Source organism: Nipponia nippon, unplaced genomic scaffold (genome assembly GCF_047370975.1).
Source record: "Nipponia nippon isolate SJK-2023a ecotype South Korea unplaced genomic scaffold, ASM4737097v1 scaffold_19, whole genome shotgun sequence".
NCBI lineage: Eukaryota > Metazoa > Chordata > Aves > Pelecaniformes > Threskiornithidae > Nipponia > Nipponia nippon.
In genome coordinates this window covers 8,354,280-8,369,412 of record NW_028262335.1, presented here as the reverse complement: position 1 = coordinate 8,369,412, position 15,133 = coordinate 8,354,280, and the positions used below count along the sequence as shown (strand labels likewise).

Here is a 15,133-nt window from a genome sequence, read left to right as displayed (position 1 = left end):
GAAAGAAAGTTTGTTCAATTACACTACAAAAATAAACAGTATCGCAAAGTCAACGCAGACTGTTGTTAATAGATACGGCTTATATCAGGCCTGGCGTTCAGTGCAGAATGGACATAGGGAACATGTCTTAAAAACATTAATGTAAATACAAACTTTTATCAGAAATGTAAAACAGAAGGACAAAGTTTTGCCAAGGTCATAGAAAAAAAGGCTTGCATTACTCAAATTTGGTCTGACTTCTAGCAGCCAAAGATAGCGCTTTGTTCCAAAAAAATCGTTGTCTAACAAAAAAAACCCAACCAACAAAAAAAAAACCAAAACAAAAACAAAACAAAACCAAATGCCATCTATAAATACTAGGCTCAAAAAAAGAGAATTCACCTTTCTGTAGGAGCCACTTCCACACTGCAGCCTACAAATAATCAGTATTGCATATTCCTAGAGGAAAATCGTGCTTTGTTTCAGAGACACCTTAAGGTGACCAGTACATCTCAAGCCACCTCACACCTACAGCCTCCCTGAACCACACAAGTATTTCCAGTATATTAACAGGGATTCCCCCCCCGAAAAAAACATGTTTTGAAGCTAATACAGTAACACTAATCAAATATTCTGGAACAATATTCACAAGAAAAGCACTAACACAAAGACGAACTTCTGAGGAATGCCATCAGCCAGAGGGAGAGGGAATTAAAACTCTCAGCTGAATTTCCCTTCTTTCCCTACATTAGGGGAGAGAGAAAAGGAAACTCTTGGCTCATTCAACCAAACTCTGATTTTAGCTCTTCAGACATTTCCTACTGCAGAATGACAAAACATGATTGAGTTTTGCTTTTATAGCAAGTGGTTTTTGCTTTTTCCTGCACTTTCGACACATTTAAAAAGTAAACAAAAACATCTGGACACACAGAATGTAACTGTTCACTGATTTTTCAGACTTCACAATCAAGAGTGTAAATATAATCAGACACAATTTAAAATGTTAATGCTTAAGTTTGGCCTTTTTCACCTCATTTTCTAAGAAAACAGGGCTTCTGTGATTGCACTGTTGGCTTGTCCAATTGGTAAGTCTTACCGTTTTATCCCTTAGTTGCTTCCCACCTCTGTACTCCAATAGTTTTAAAACCACGGCTTCATGTCAGTTAGTGGCCGATGGAGAAAACGGGCCAAGTTACTGCTTCACCCAGGGAAAAGGGAGGTAAAATTCCGCTTCCACATATTAGGAGGGAGAGGGCTAGCCTATCAAACAGCATGCGGGTCCCAGCCAGCCAAACCCCCCTGAACCGGCTGCCCCAGACCCAGCCGCTTCCTCAAGACCACAGCCAGCAGCTCCGACGCACAGCAGGGGCAGCGGGGGGGGGGCATTAGGGCGGCGATGGAGCAGCAGTTATAGATTATATAATGGACACTGGATGCACTGGGATCGGACTGTGGACACAAAGCATAAATCCTAGGCTACATTTCACTGTTCACAAAATCTACGATAATTTATGATAATTCTTAGGAGTATGGATATTCTCAAATCAAGAATAGAGGAGCAGAAGAGACTAAGATGATTTCTGGGACAACCCCAGAAAAGCAGGGAGAAAGATACGAGTTCTGGGATAGTGGTGCTTTTCCTATTGAAGATCGTTTTTTGTTTAGCTCTTAGGGGAAAATGACTTTCACATTTCTTTATCTTTGCTGCAGAACGAGAACTCAAGAACATCTAGGGTGTTAATGGGTACATGCTATTCTTCTATGACCAGTTAATAATGCCTGCACAGCTAACATGGACTGGAAGTCAAAGGTAACACACCCAACTACAAAACATGATGCGACTAATCATATTTCTTCCATTGTGACAAGTTCTGAACACAATTTGAAAATGACAAGCACTTTAAGAAGTGACCCAACATCATTTAAAACCAACCTTCTAAAATGGTGCTAGAGCAGTATTTGTAGCCCAAGAAGCTATCTTGAAAAGGACTTCTGCTGCCTTTTAAATACTGCATGTAATGGGGGATGCAAAATAACGCAAGGAAATACGGCATTAGCAAAGTCACTACTTCTGTCCCCAGGCTAGTCAGGACTCAGTCTAGCTTTATGAACAGTTTGCACAGAAGACAAATGAATGTGATTATCACATTCAACATGCTTACCTCCCATCCAAAGTTTGTTTCCTTTAATGTGCTCCTTCGTACTGTCATATAGGGTCCAAATCTTTCCCCAACTTCAATCTTCTTTTTGGCCCAAATCCCTAGCCCTGCCCCTGGAATCGAAGATTCTCTGAGTTCAAAATCTGGTGGGACTGGAATGTCATCGGGAATGTAGACGGGAGCTTCATAAGGTGAGCCCTCCTTGGGAGTGAAGTCCTCACTGGTGGGAAAGGGTGATGGAGGTCCGACAGGAATGGGGGACATAATACTGTCCTCTGTTTCCTCCTCTGCACTTTCGCCAGCAAGGAGATCAGGGTCGGTCTCGTACATATTATTTACAATCTCGCTGTCACCTAAAAGGGGAAACAGCAGAACAAAACACACTGAAATACTCACGTGAACATTAGGTAATCTCTTCTTGGGACAAAGTTTCATAAAGCCTAGTTCGCATGCTTTAAGGATAGAAGTAGTGGCAGAAAAAAAAGATAATCCTCACCTACAGAACTCAGGTAGAACTGAGGTAAGAACATTCATACTGGCTGCACAGTATTCAGTGCTACTGAAGGATGAGATGGAAGCTAACTGCAGGCCTGTCACGTTACACTGGATCAGGGCTACTGTCGCGGTTGTCTTTCAATACGGGAAAGAGGGAAGAAAACACAGAAGAGGTGTTTGAGGTTCTCTGTAACCCTTTATTGTTTTAACTGGCTCAGTATATTTTGTAGAGGAAATAAAAGAGAAATTAAGGTAAAACCCAACTTCAGTTTGGCACGAACAAATGTTTGCCTAGTATTTGGGTTTCTTGGGTTCGATGTGTCACACAACAGAAGCCGTGGCTGATGTGACCTCCCAGCTACATCTCAGCAATGTACCTTCTCAGGTGTAACAAAAGCATCACTAGCTTGTGATACTACTGTAAAACTAATGTGTCCTACAGGCTTAACCAGCGAGCGTTTTAAGCTACGCTCTCAACCACAGTACAGATATTGTTTCACTGGAGTCCACAGGATGGGGACCTGGTTGGCAATAGTGCTACGACGGTCAAAGAGAAGGCTAGGGAAAAGCTGTACACTTCCTCCTATTCCACGCAACATCTCATAAACTAGACAGAAACAGATTAACCCCAGTAGCATTATAGCATTATTCTTTAAAAAGAAACGCAAGCACTTAAAAACGGGGGCCTAAAATGCTTATTTCATTTCATACTATCCAGGATGTAAGAATTTCAGAGGCAAGTCACTATTTCTTTTTTCCTTTTTTCAAAACAATGATTCGTGTGCTCTTTCCACAAAAGCATCGGCAGAACTGCAGCTGTTTTTCCTATGCCTCAACTTCTTCAGCTGTACGAGGTAGTAGGAAAAAAAAACAACCACACATAAGAAGATTTGAAAGGGATGTACATAGAAGAAAGGCATAATTTTAAGTAGGAGGAGCTAACATTACTAGCCAGAATTGATAACTGCATCCAGTTAGAAATACCATGTCAAATCTTTCATGCTTAGCATCTTCAGTATAATCACAGCACTGTTCAGCTCAGCGCCTTCAAAAGACTGGGACTCAAATTAGTCTGGAGGACAGGAAGGGAGCGTGTGTGTGTTTGGGGAAAACAAACAATCCCCCCTGCCCCCAAAGTAAATACCCTTAATCCTGCAAGGATTTTTAAGCTTAATTTTCCACCAACAAAGTATTACACTTCAGAGAATTACAAGTCAATCCCATTATTAAACCTGTAACAACATGCATCTATTTTCTGGTTTGATATAGGCTTGTACAAGCTAAAAAAATTCTTCAAACATCCCTTCCCCTTCCATCACTTGCCAAAAACAAATAATCTGAGTCATGTTTACCAGAATGCACTGAAAGAAAACCAAATAAGAAAAAAGTCTGTGAGCACAGGATTTGATTAAGAAGTTTTCAGAAAAATACTTTTAACTGGAAAATGATAGTCTGCTGAATCCGAAATGCTTCATTCAGACACGCATTTCAGTGATTTCACGGCAGAATTCTGCTTGCTGAGTGCAGTTCTGCTAAGAAAGTGCCACATTTCCTCCAAATTCATTCAAGATCAAGCAACAAGGCCAGTCTGCCAAGGCCGCAGGGACTCTCAGGGCTGCCTCCGGCTACTCCCCGCTGTACAGCCGGGATTCTACAAGTGCCCCGGACCTCGAGTTCTGACAGAGACTCGGCCGCATTTCCACGTCAGGAGCCTGGACAACAGAGCTGGAGCTCCGCCTTGACTCTGCCCGCTCTCTCACCGGGCCAGCGAATGCCGGGGATCGCAGCCGAGCGGGTGCCAGATCTCGGAAGCCAAGAATACATTTCATTTTTCTATTTTCAGAACCAAACACTCCAATCATTTCAAAATGAATTGTTCCCTTTCCTCCTTCGCTTTCCTGACCATACAAAATTTTGAAATTTAAGTCTTTTGACTACAAAATTAATGATTTTGAAAAATTTATTATTTTTTACAACATTGCCCAAAGACAGAAAACTCTGGGTTTTGACCCACTTTCCCTTGGACTTGTATACAGTGAAATTCCCAGAATCAAACTCCATTCTGATGCACTTGTGTTTGGAATACACTTATTCTTATGAAATGCAGTTGTTGTTGTTATTATTATTATTATTATTATTGTTGTTGTTGTTGTTGTTGTTGTGATACTAGTGCTGAAAGCTCCTATTCAGTTTGATTAACCAGCCCTGCTTAGAAGAGAGCTCCTTCTTCAAAGAATTTACAAAGAGAGAGAAGGGGGAACGGCGTATAGAGTCTTACAGACGAGAGACAGAGCCGTAGAGAGCACAAACAGGCTGCTAACAGAGGTGGAAAAGGAACCCCGGCTCTTAGCCGATCCCCTCCATGAGGAAGCATCCTCCTGCTCGCTCCAAAGGCAGAACAGAAAGGAAAGAGACTTCAGTCCGCAAGATTGCCATTACAGGTCCTGCTGAAGAAAGCGCCTTCACCAGAACTTCTTACCTCACAAACACCTATATTAACTATGAATGGAGGTGATTATTTTTTCCAGCAAGTGTACAAACCCAGAGCAGGGTAATTTGTAGTAATCGCCATAGTTTGCAACCCAAACACAGGCCTGCAGTCACTGCTAACCAGGCTTCAGCTATGACAGAAGTGTTTCCAATCACTCCTACTTTGCTGGAAAGTCAAGAACTTGAGTGCTTTCTAAGACTCCAAAAATATGCTACACAATAGTACATTCTTTACATTTATGAAATCTTGAAATTCTTTGTTTTTTTAAGGTTTGATGTTATAGGTTTTTAATTGTAGCGATCATTCTGAAACATTCCTTGGGCAGCCAAAAGAGGCAATTGAGAGGTGAACAGAAAAAAATATGCAAGCTGCCGTTTCAAAAACAAAACCAAAGCCCACGTCACTACTTTCTCTTATCCACTGCAGCATCTGCGTTCTGACTCTAAAACCTTGAGGACTGTGATTTCCCGAGCCAAGCTGGGCTGCTGCACTAGAGAGCGCCTACACAGCCATGCAGAGATGTATCGGGAACAAACCAACGGAACTGCAAATAGATACGTCATTGATAGATTTTAAGGTCAGAAAAGAGGATTTGTGCTAACTCCATATGACCTCCTGCGTTACTTAGACCACAGGACTCCTCTGAATTATTTCTGTCTTCAAGATCAAAAGGTAGTACATAGTTTATCTTTTAGGCTGAAAACCCCCTACTTTTAAGATTTTCCAGCAGTGGCCAACAAGCCCTGGTACACTGCTCCGCATTTACACTGCGGCACGACGCCGCTGCCCAGTAGCGACCGCTGGTAAGGGAAGGGGGTACGGCCCCCCCCAGACACAGCGCGCAGCGCGACGCGAGCGCTAATGGGGGAATTAGAAGCCCCTTTGTCTCCGCTCTCCCTGGCAAGCCGTCTGCCTCCTTTTTACCTTCTGCATTCAACATCTCTCCCTTTTCAATTTTTGAGGATGTCACCTCTTAACCTCTTGAATGAGCTACATAGGATAGAATATCTTTCACTGAAATGCATGTTTTCAAGCCTTTAAAGACTCCTGGCTGAACCATCTGTGGTTTTTCAACAACTTTTTTGAACTATCTATATTACAACCAGCTAGAGGATTCCAGGATCATCCAAGTGAGTGTTAAATCCAGAGAGAAATTTTCCAGAGGAACTCCACTAAGGACAACAGACTTGATCTTTGGGATGCATTCACCTCTTCAGATTGTTAGTGCTAAACAGGACCTTTTACAGATTTTACGATCTTTATTATACGAAGTGTAATACTTTAACATCATACACTGCACTTAAGTGAACAGTCATTCGGGCACCATAAACCATTTAAACATAGAGTTATCAGAGCTGTGCTCTTACACCTCATATTTCCTATATCTGAAAAATTATATACATATGTATTTAGTTCCAACTTCCCAGTGCACAAAGCCCGTTAATGAAATGTCCCTCTAACTAAAAAAGAGTATTTTCACTCTAATGGTTTGAGATTAAGAAGAAAGTAAGTTTCAGAAATCTTCTCTGAAAGCTACTAGGAAATAAAAATGTAATTACTATGTATCTTCAAAGTTTTTGTCACATTAATTGGAGTGCTCATTAGCATATCAGAATACTCTATTTGAATTAAATGTGATGAACTGATATTCATATGCCTCATATCAAACCAAAGCAGAATTTAGGTTATTTCTAAATACACAGCAGTTAGCTGGCAAGAAAACTGTAGTTGTAACAAAAAGCTGGGCAAAATGTTAAAGTAATATTCCAAAATACCAGTCAGTAAAAAAATTAAGATTCATTGTGTAAAGCAAAAATGGTCCACATGAAATTGCATTTACTGAAAGTTAGTTGCAGCTATACCATAATAAATCCATAGTTTTTAATCACAAATTAATCTGAATTAACAAAAATGCAAGTATTCCCATTAGCTAGTGCATCAGCTTTGTAGCATACAATTTCAGCCATTAATTGAAACTCAGCATGGATTATTATTTTCTTCCAATTCTGTAGTTCACAGAGCAAAAAGGGATGTTTGTTATACCCAACTTTTTCAACACTAAACAAAAGATACCCTATCTGTTGAAAGGGAAAGCATCTCAAGGAATTGCAAACAGTGCTTACTTATGCACCAAAATGTTATTCGAAGAGGGAAGCCTCGGAGCAGAACCTCTAAAAGAGGCACGCTGAAATGCAGAATCAGATTTAACAGAGGGAACAATGCAAAAGAAGTGGCAAGCAACCGAGTTGGATGAATATACCGACTTGGAAAATGGCTAGCTTTGGGCAGGTGACCAGCACTGACCAAAATATCAGCTGAGCTTTCCAGTTCTGACTCTGGAAATTCCACCTGATAGGAATAAAACTGGTATAGAGATGGTCTCATTTATTAATCTAATACTAAATAATTTTCACCAATCAGAAAATTACGCATAGGCTGAACAACTGCTCCTCCAAGAAAATACCCAAAGTGAATCCCACGCACTCCCATCAGACAGGTGGTGATGATTTGGAAGCATCCTTCAGTAGGCCCCAGCATTTCATTACATGAACGCTTACTAGAAAGAGTCAACAGAGCTATGGTAGGTAAAGAAAGAGGGGGGGTAAATAAGCTGAGAACCAGGCCTCATATATACAGGCTACAGCGATACACCGAAGTATACAGTATTCCAGGGCAATTCTCTGGATGTGGCCTGTCTCACCCTCTAGAGGCGTGAAGGCATCCCTGCTGACCAGGTCCTACAAGAACACACCTATGATGATGCCAAACATCAGTATGAACGTGAAATAAGCTCGAGAAGCAAGTTACACAACCAGTTCTGAACATGCTAAAGAAAAATAAAAAAAGGGGGAGGGGGTGGCCCAAGTCCCAGGGAGCCTGAAATACGTAAGAGATAGGAAGCTTAAGAGGGAAAACTGTAGACTGAGGGTAATAATGTTTGGGGACTTTTCCAAGTGGAGTCAATTGCTAAGCTACAACATTCATATGCAACGAAAACGGAGCTTTTTTTCATCCAAAAAGGAAAAAAGGGGGGGAGGGAAACAGATGAAGGGAAAAGAAAAACACATTTGTCATACAATACAAGTAGTTGAAGTATTTTGGGAACAGATTTGCCATCTCTCAATTAAACATGAGGCAGCATGACTGTGCTTTCATTGCACAGTAGTTTCCACTATGATAACAAGTCCAACAACCGCCTCATTGTGGACCACGCAGAAACGAGAGGGACTCCCACAGTGCATATTAATGACTGACCTCTGATGTAATGGGGGGGGAAACAGCACCCAACAAAAATTACAGTTTTCACTGCAGCATGGAAGACAGTTCTTGCTGCCAAATAGAAACCATCAGGGAAGAATAGCCGAAAAAGCAAGGCTCGACTTAAGGTACACATACTACACCTCTTCTGTAACCCCAGAATACACCTTCTGTGTGGAACACACATCTCCTCCTCTATTTTTTTTTTGATGCCTAATAAAGATTTTCCTGAGTTCATGCCTAAGAAACCTGGTGGCAGACTTTACTGAAGAAGAGGATTTGATTCCTTTGCCAACATTTTTTTGCTCCAGCTTTTCAGAAATACAGAGAACTGCCTGCTACAGCTTACAAATGTTTCCTCTGCTAAGAAGTGCAACCCTCCTTACTCAAACATGTCACCAGAAACAGGCTTTCCTAAGTATGATATACTCCATAATCCTGAAAATACTTGTGGTTGCTGTAAATGTTTTCTCTTCTAGTATTAGCAAGTCAAATTATTTTCTACTCTATGATTAGCCTCTTTTGCACTTAAGAAACAGGAATTCCAACTGAGTTGAAAAGCAAAACTAGATTTATTGGAGCACGACCTGTGAAAATTTTCAAATGATACAAGTGAAGTATAAAGACACCTCGCTACTGAACACTGTTAATTTAATTTCTTCTATGGGACAATCAGGCCAGTTCTGGTTAAATTTTAATTTACTCAAAGTTGAACCCACATCTGACTGACCTCCTCTTTCAAGAGAAATCATAAAACACAGGTAGTCTTTTCCTTCTGCCTTTTCAGTTGCTAAAATCAGTTATCAGGGACTGGCAACAGTCATGAAATGACAATGAAACAGAACATTTTCAGGTCACGGTAGTTCTGATACAAGAGATACCATATGGCATCCGTGTGACCAGGATCACCAAACAGGCATATGTATGCACGTCGGGTTTGTCGCCACAATCAAATATCTAAGATCAATAGCTTTTACACGGTATTTATTAGCAGCCAGGGCTGTCAGAGAAAATCAGAGCCAGCCCTGTACCTGTCGCTCCTTGTGCGCACTGCCAAGCAGAGCCGTGCGGGGGAACGGGCACCTGGCCTGCGTCTGCCCAGGATCCGCAGGAGGCAGCGGGCGCTCGCACAGCACAGCTCCCATCAGCTGGACCTGCCTTGTCCAGGACTTCACCCGGGGAAATCTCCAGGCAGCATGCCTTCTGCGTCTAGCTCTGAAGTGCCATGCCCTGCTGCGGAAGAGCCTCCAGAGATACTAGGCAGACTTCACTAAAACATACGGATGTGCTAGCAGATCTTCTCCACACGTCATGCTTATTCCAGAGATTTTAGGCAAATTCAGCAGCTGGGGTTCAGTTTTCATTAGAGCTGAAGCATCTGCGACAAGTCCATCTACTTGCACTACTTCTTCAGTATTGATTTAGCCTCCTTAATTTCTGGTTATTGCATTGCTGATAGGCCTATAATCATCGCACTGCAGAATCTTCTAGATTGCCTTCACTGCATATTGTACCGTTAATCAACCTCAGTGCTCCTCTCAGCATGACTCTAGATGTAACACAACTGGTTAAAAAAAAAAAAAAGGCAGAAAACATCTTGATATTTAGGAACAATCTTCAGTTCTACTGAGTTTCATCACAAATTAGCTGGCTGCTCTTTGAGAGCTGTATGTGGGATGTGGCCATTCACTGATGACAACCATGCTGTCCTACATCTGTCCCTCTTTTAATGGCAAGTATTTCAATGCTCTGGAATGTCTGGTTATGTGAAAAGCAGTACAGAAATACAACTTGACCTTATTGTTATTGTCATGAAACTAAAATTAGTCCTTCAAAGCTCACCAGCAAAATTACTCAATAAAAAGACCCATTGAAAGGTTCTTTCCACAGATAATCAGATATGGGCATAGGCTTAAAATCTGTGTGACACCAATGAGGTTCTTGCAACAATGAGAGTGATGCTTTAGCATTGGTGAGAGACCTCATGAATAATCTATTTAGCAGCTGTAATGAAAGAAAAAGAAAGTCTGATGTTAAAGGAAATGGTGGTAGAAGCAACAATGCGTTAGATTTTGGGTGGGGTTTTTTGTAGGTTTTGTATTTTTTTAATACATTTATTAATATGATATAATATAAAATTATGCTAAGGAAATATCCACTTCTCTGAAATGACTAAGCATCTTCTACATTCACAGACAGTGCAAAGAACATCTCCGACTCCTTCGCTAGGGACACTACAGAATAGGCCAAGAATGAATGAATATCGGGCAACCAATGTCTGATCAGTAAGCACCATCTGCCTTGAATTTCGCTGACCTTGAAATAAATATAAAACTGGGCCCGATCCTACATTCCTACTGTACTCAGAACTCCCGTCGAGGGCAATGGGAATATCAAGAGCAAAGAGAACACGGGACTGAGCCCGTAACGCTTTTGTCAGCCTCCGTGGCACTGTGCTGTTGGCTGACACGGGTGACTTCCAAGCTCAAATTTGGCAGACAGCTCCAGAACGGGATGTCCACAGAAAACAGCTTATTTTTACTTGTGCACAGAACAGCAACAGGCTGCAGTCCACAATGCTGCCAGGTCAGAGGACGCTCTTGTCCAATTGGTCTGTATTAACACAACCTATGTGTAAAAAAAGCAGGTATTTTCATTTTTAAACAACAAGGAGAAGAATTACGGCACCCACTGAACTCAATACTTTGCCTCAGAAGCTAACCTGAAATCTCAGGCCCAAGAAAATAATTTTAATAAAAGACTAGAAAACACAAATATGCACGCAGAATTGTGCCTTCGTACCTAAGACTGAAACAACACAGTGACAGACTCTTTTTCTTTAGGGATTAATTGGTTGTTGAAAGCTTTTTTTACTTAGTTACTCAAATTTTGCAACTCATTCCTAGCTGTAAGTTTAGAAATGCATACAGGTATTAAAACCGTAGCATTGTCTAGAACTGTTTCCTATTGGGCTATTATAATATAACTGGTATCATCACAAAAACACCCACTAGGCCAGGACTTCCCTGGGATTCTGTTCCGTTTTTCTGACGCCAGAGGAAGAGCAGTGGGTAGCCTCAAAAATCTTTTCCACCCCAAAGAGGGACATGGCCACCACCTTTACAACCCCACGGAAGGTATCGAGGTTCCTGCACTGCATGGATTTTCCTTTGGAAACATTCTCCAGGGAAGAAAATAAAATAATCAAACAAAAAAATTCCAGATATAGTGATATGTTAGGAAGAGGGCATGGAATACTCCACACCTCCAGAAAACAAGACCACCTACATTTTTAACTCTGGGGTGATGGGATTCTGTCTCTATTTGCTGTACACTCCGCATGTTTCATCAGCAAAAACAGACATTTTTATGACCGATTTGTAGACCAGCAGAGCTGGAACGAATCATCAACATCACAGCCTAATTCAGCCAAGAGTGCAAATACTTACATTAAGCAAGTATATGCTTAACTACTGCCAACAACTGACAGGGTTCATTACCTCCGAATATTGTGCTGCCCATCTATAATTTACTTCAGGTAAATTATAACAAGTACCTCTCCTGTACCCTGCCTTACTCCGTTCGGAATTCTGCAGGAACCTCGCTCCCCGCTCTCACTTCATCTTGACCAGGGCGGAAAGCTGACAGCCAGGCACAGACCAACACTTAGAAGACACGTCTATAAATCACAAAGGACACTCGAAAGCACCAAACGGCACCCACCCAAACAGTGACTTCAGAACAGTGAATGATCTTAGTGATCAGATTGCCACCTGATGGCCACAGCTGAAATACAATAGAAAATCAGAAACGTAGTCCCTACTTGGACTGAATCTGTCTGGCCTTGGTTACAAAGCCCGATTTCCACAAATTTCAAGCACTTTGCAGCACCAGGAGCTGGCATGCCACCTCACACGGGCTCACGTTCTTTACGGCGCAGGTCTTCTGCAGCGTGCTTTGCAAACGGCAGCATCACAATAAAAAAGTCAAGCTGTCCAGCACAATCCTCAATAAGACTCCATTATTCAGTTCATCTAGGAATGGTTTCCCAGTCACCCTACTGGTGAAGGTAACCAGCTCCCAATTGCTGGCAAGACAGTTCACCTCCAAAGGCACGTTCCCCTCAACACACAGGGACTCTTCGGACTAAAGAAAAGAAGGGCTGGTACTAGTAACACTTCCAAGACATTGCATATGTAAGCCAAAGACCAAAAATTCAGTGCAAGACCATCTCTGGAAGCTAGTCTAAAATATTTGGGTTGCCTTCTGCCAGAAAGGATGCAAATTAGTGCCAAAACTGTGGTGACAAGAATTATTCCTCTTTCATTAAGGATGGGACTGAAGCACTAAATGCTTCACAGACATACAAAAATGGCTTTTCCTCCATCCACAGACAATATTCAATTAATTTTAATGGCTGTAGAGAAAGGAAAACAAGTCACTTAAGATTCCTGAGCCTGTCACACAATTTCTTCCTTCCATTCATTGCAAGAACCTTTCTCCTCCATCTAAGCTGTACTGGTAAGTAGCTACAGCATTTGCTAGTGGATGCTGGTCAGAAAGCAACACACTCAGCAACCAAAGCAGAAACTGCCCAAGAGCAACCTCCCGTACGCCCGCGGGGGCCAGTCGTCTGCACGGTTCTCAGACTACGGAGCGATGCTCTGGAAGGTTTTCCATGCAACTCTAACTGCAGCAGGAGGAAAAGTAAATTCTGCTTTAAATGAACATTTAGAAATGTCTTTTTTCTCTTTCATTCATTCATGAAAACCCGTCGTCTTCACAAGTTCTACAGTTGAAAAATAAACTTGGGAAGTAAATGTACAGGGAGGGAAGTGGTCACAACTGGGAAGTGGTTTTGCCAACATGCCACTGTGCCAAAGGAGTGCCACACGGTCCGCTTCCACCTTTGAGAAATCATACTGCTAGTACAACCTTCTATTTAATTTTTTAGTTTAATGGGCACTTCTGCTATAACTTGCTGTGATTTTGCTTATTTTTTTCCTCCATAGATGCTGAACATATCTAGAAATATCCAGCTTAAAATAATATTTTCCTTCCTTTCAGTTACCTCTGATTCCCCCCCCCCCAATTCTGGGCCTTGAATAATAGACAACACAAATACATGAAGCACGTTAGATATATTTCTCAATGAAGCAAGCTTGGTTCTTCTTTCGAACATATCCATAGGTTTCCACAGGCTCCCTGACTTTATTATCTGAAAGCACACAAAATGCTACAATTAAAAGGAACTAGGGACAATCAAAACGGTTCTAGGTGAAGAGCTAGTATTTCATATTCCCTGCTCAAGACGCGACAGTCGCACCATTGCGATAGGCTAAGTCACGAGTTACTGGCTTTGTTCCAACTGACAAACCAACCAGCTCAATTCCACTGAATAGGTGTGCATATAAAATTCAGATTCAGATTCCGCTAACCTCAAATCATTTGAATACACAGTCAGATCTGAGCTGGTACCATAATAAGCCCTTCCTAGCCAGCTCTAGCAGCCACCCAAACTCCAGCTCTCTTAGCTTGTTGGTCCGCATTTTCCCTTAAAACACTGTCGTTATATTTTACTTACACACTACCAAGCAGAGTCTTTCAGGAATGCTCAAGAAGCAGGAAGATGCTGATTTTGTAAAAAGGGTCCTGGAAATCAGTGGTCAGGTAACAGAGTCCGGACAGACCCAGCTGTTCAAAAACCCGATTGCCAAGCTCGCTGTAACTCAGTAACATCACTGGGGGGCAATTAACACCTGGTCTGACAAACCCATGCAAACTACGCCATCCCAAAACACTCGCATTTGCAGGACTACTCATGGAAAATTTTATTTATAGATGTCATTGAAATTAAGTCCAAAGGAGACACAAGTTTTAACACACCTCCAGTGTAAAATTTCAGAAAAGAGCAAGCTATGCACGCTGCTCTCACAACAGGAAACTTTCACAGTCACTGCTGTATTTGAGTGTCCTAGCCTATCACTCAAATTACTCCGTCTTTGCAATTGGTGTTTAAGGACATAATAGATGAAACTTCCCTGAACCTCTGTCTAATGCAGAACTGCTGCGGAATACATTAAAAAACAATTTAGTCCTGGAGAATACCAAGAACTGCAGAGTTATTCAGAGACGGAGACAGTGAGGGATGAGGCAGGGGAAGGAGACAGGAGAACGAAAAGGACTATGATAAAAACGAAACATTTGCAAACATAACACCTTTTCCGTGTTTAATTTGTATATTCATTTTTCAGGTTTCACATTTATGATCTGTTTTGTCTTGATTGTAATTATGCCTCTCAAAGCAGGTTCAAGTCCTTTTATTAAAAAGGACCAGAAAACACCCTACATTGGAAGTGAGCTGTAAGCACAGATAAGGACCGAGCACAGAGCAGAAGAGTTAATTGGATGTATTTTTTGATAAACGTTCTAAAAAATAGGTGCTTCAGAACTTGGCTGTAAGAAGACAGGTATTAAGGATTTAAAGTGCTTTTGGTTTTAAAGTAAAAAAATTAAGTATTTTCTTTTATTAAGGGATTTCTGCTGGCAGAAATGAAGAATAAAGCCTGAAACAGTATTTCAGTGTGTTCCTTAATACGCATTTTCCTCTAGTAAAACCAGCAGGGAAAGTGTCCAAATTACTCTCCACTAAATGCCACTATTATATTTCCAGTAAAAGTCTATCTAGTTCAACCAGGCATCAAAAATATTTCCACATAAGATCCTTTTAGAATCAAACTTTTCAGGGAAT

At 41.4% G+C, this 15,133-nt stretch overlaps 1 protein-coding gene across 3 annotated transcripts in view; it reads right to left on the bottom strand.

The window, feature by feature from the left end:
* Positions 1-15,133, bottom strand: part of PRDM16 (PR/SET domain 16) — a 354,915-nt gene that overhangs the window by 210,826 nt on the left and 128,956 nt on the right. For all 3 annotated transcript variants that reach the window (XM_087755352.1, XM_087755353.1, XM_009460869.2), the window contains one exon: positions 2,142-2,491. In XM_087755352.1, the coding sequence (XP_087611478.1) occupies positions 2,142-2,491 (350 nt within the window). The remainder of the gene's footprint in view (positions 1-2,141; positions 2,492-15,133) is intronic.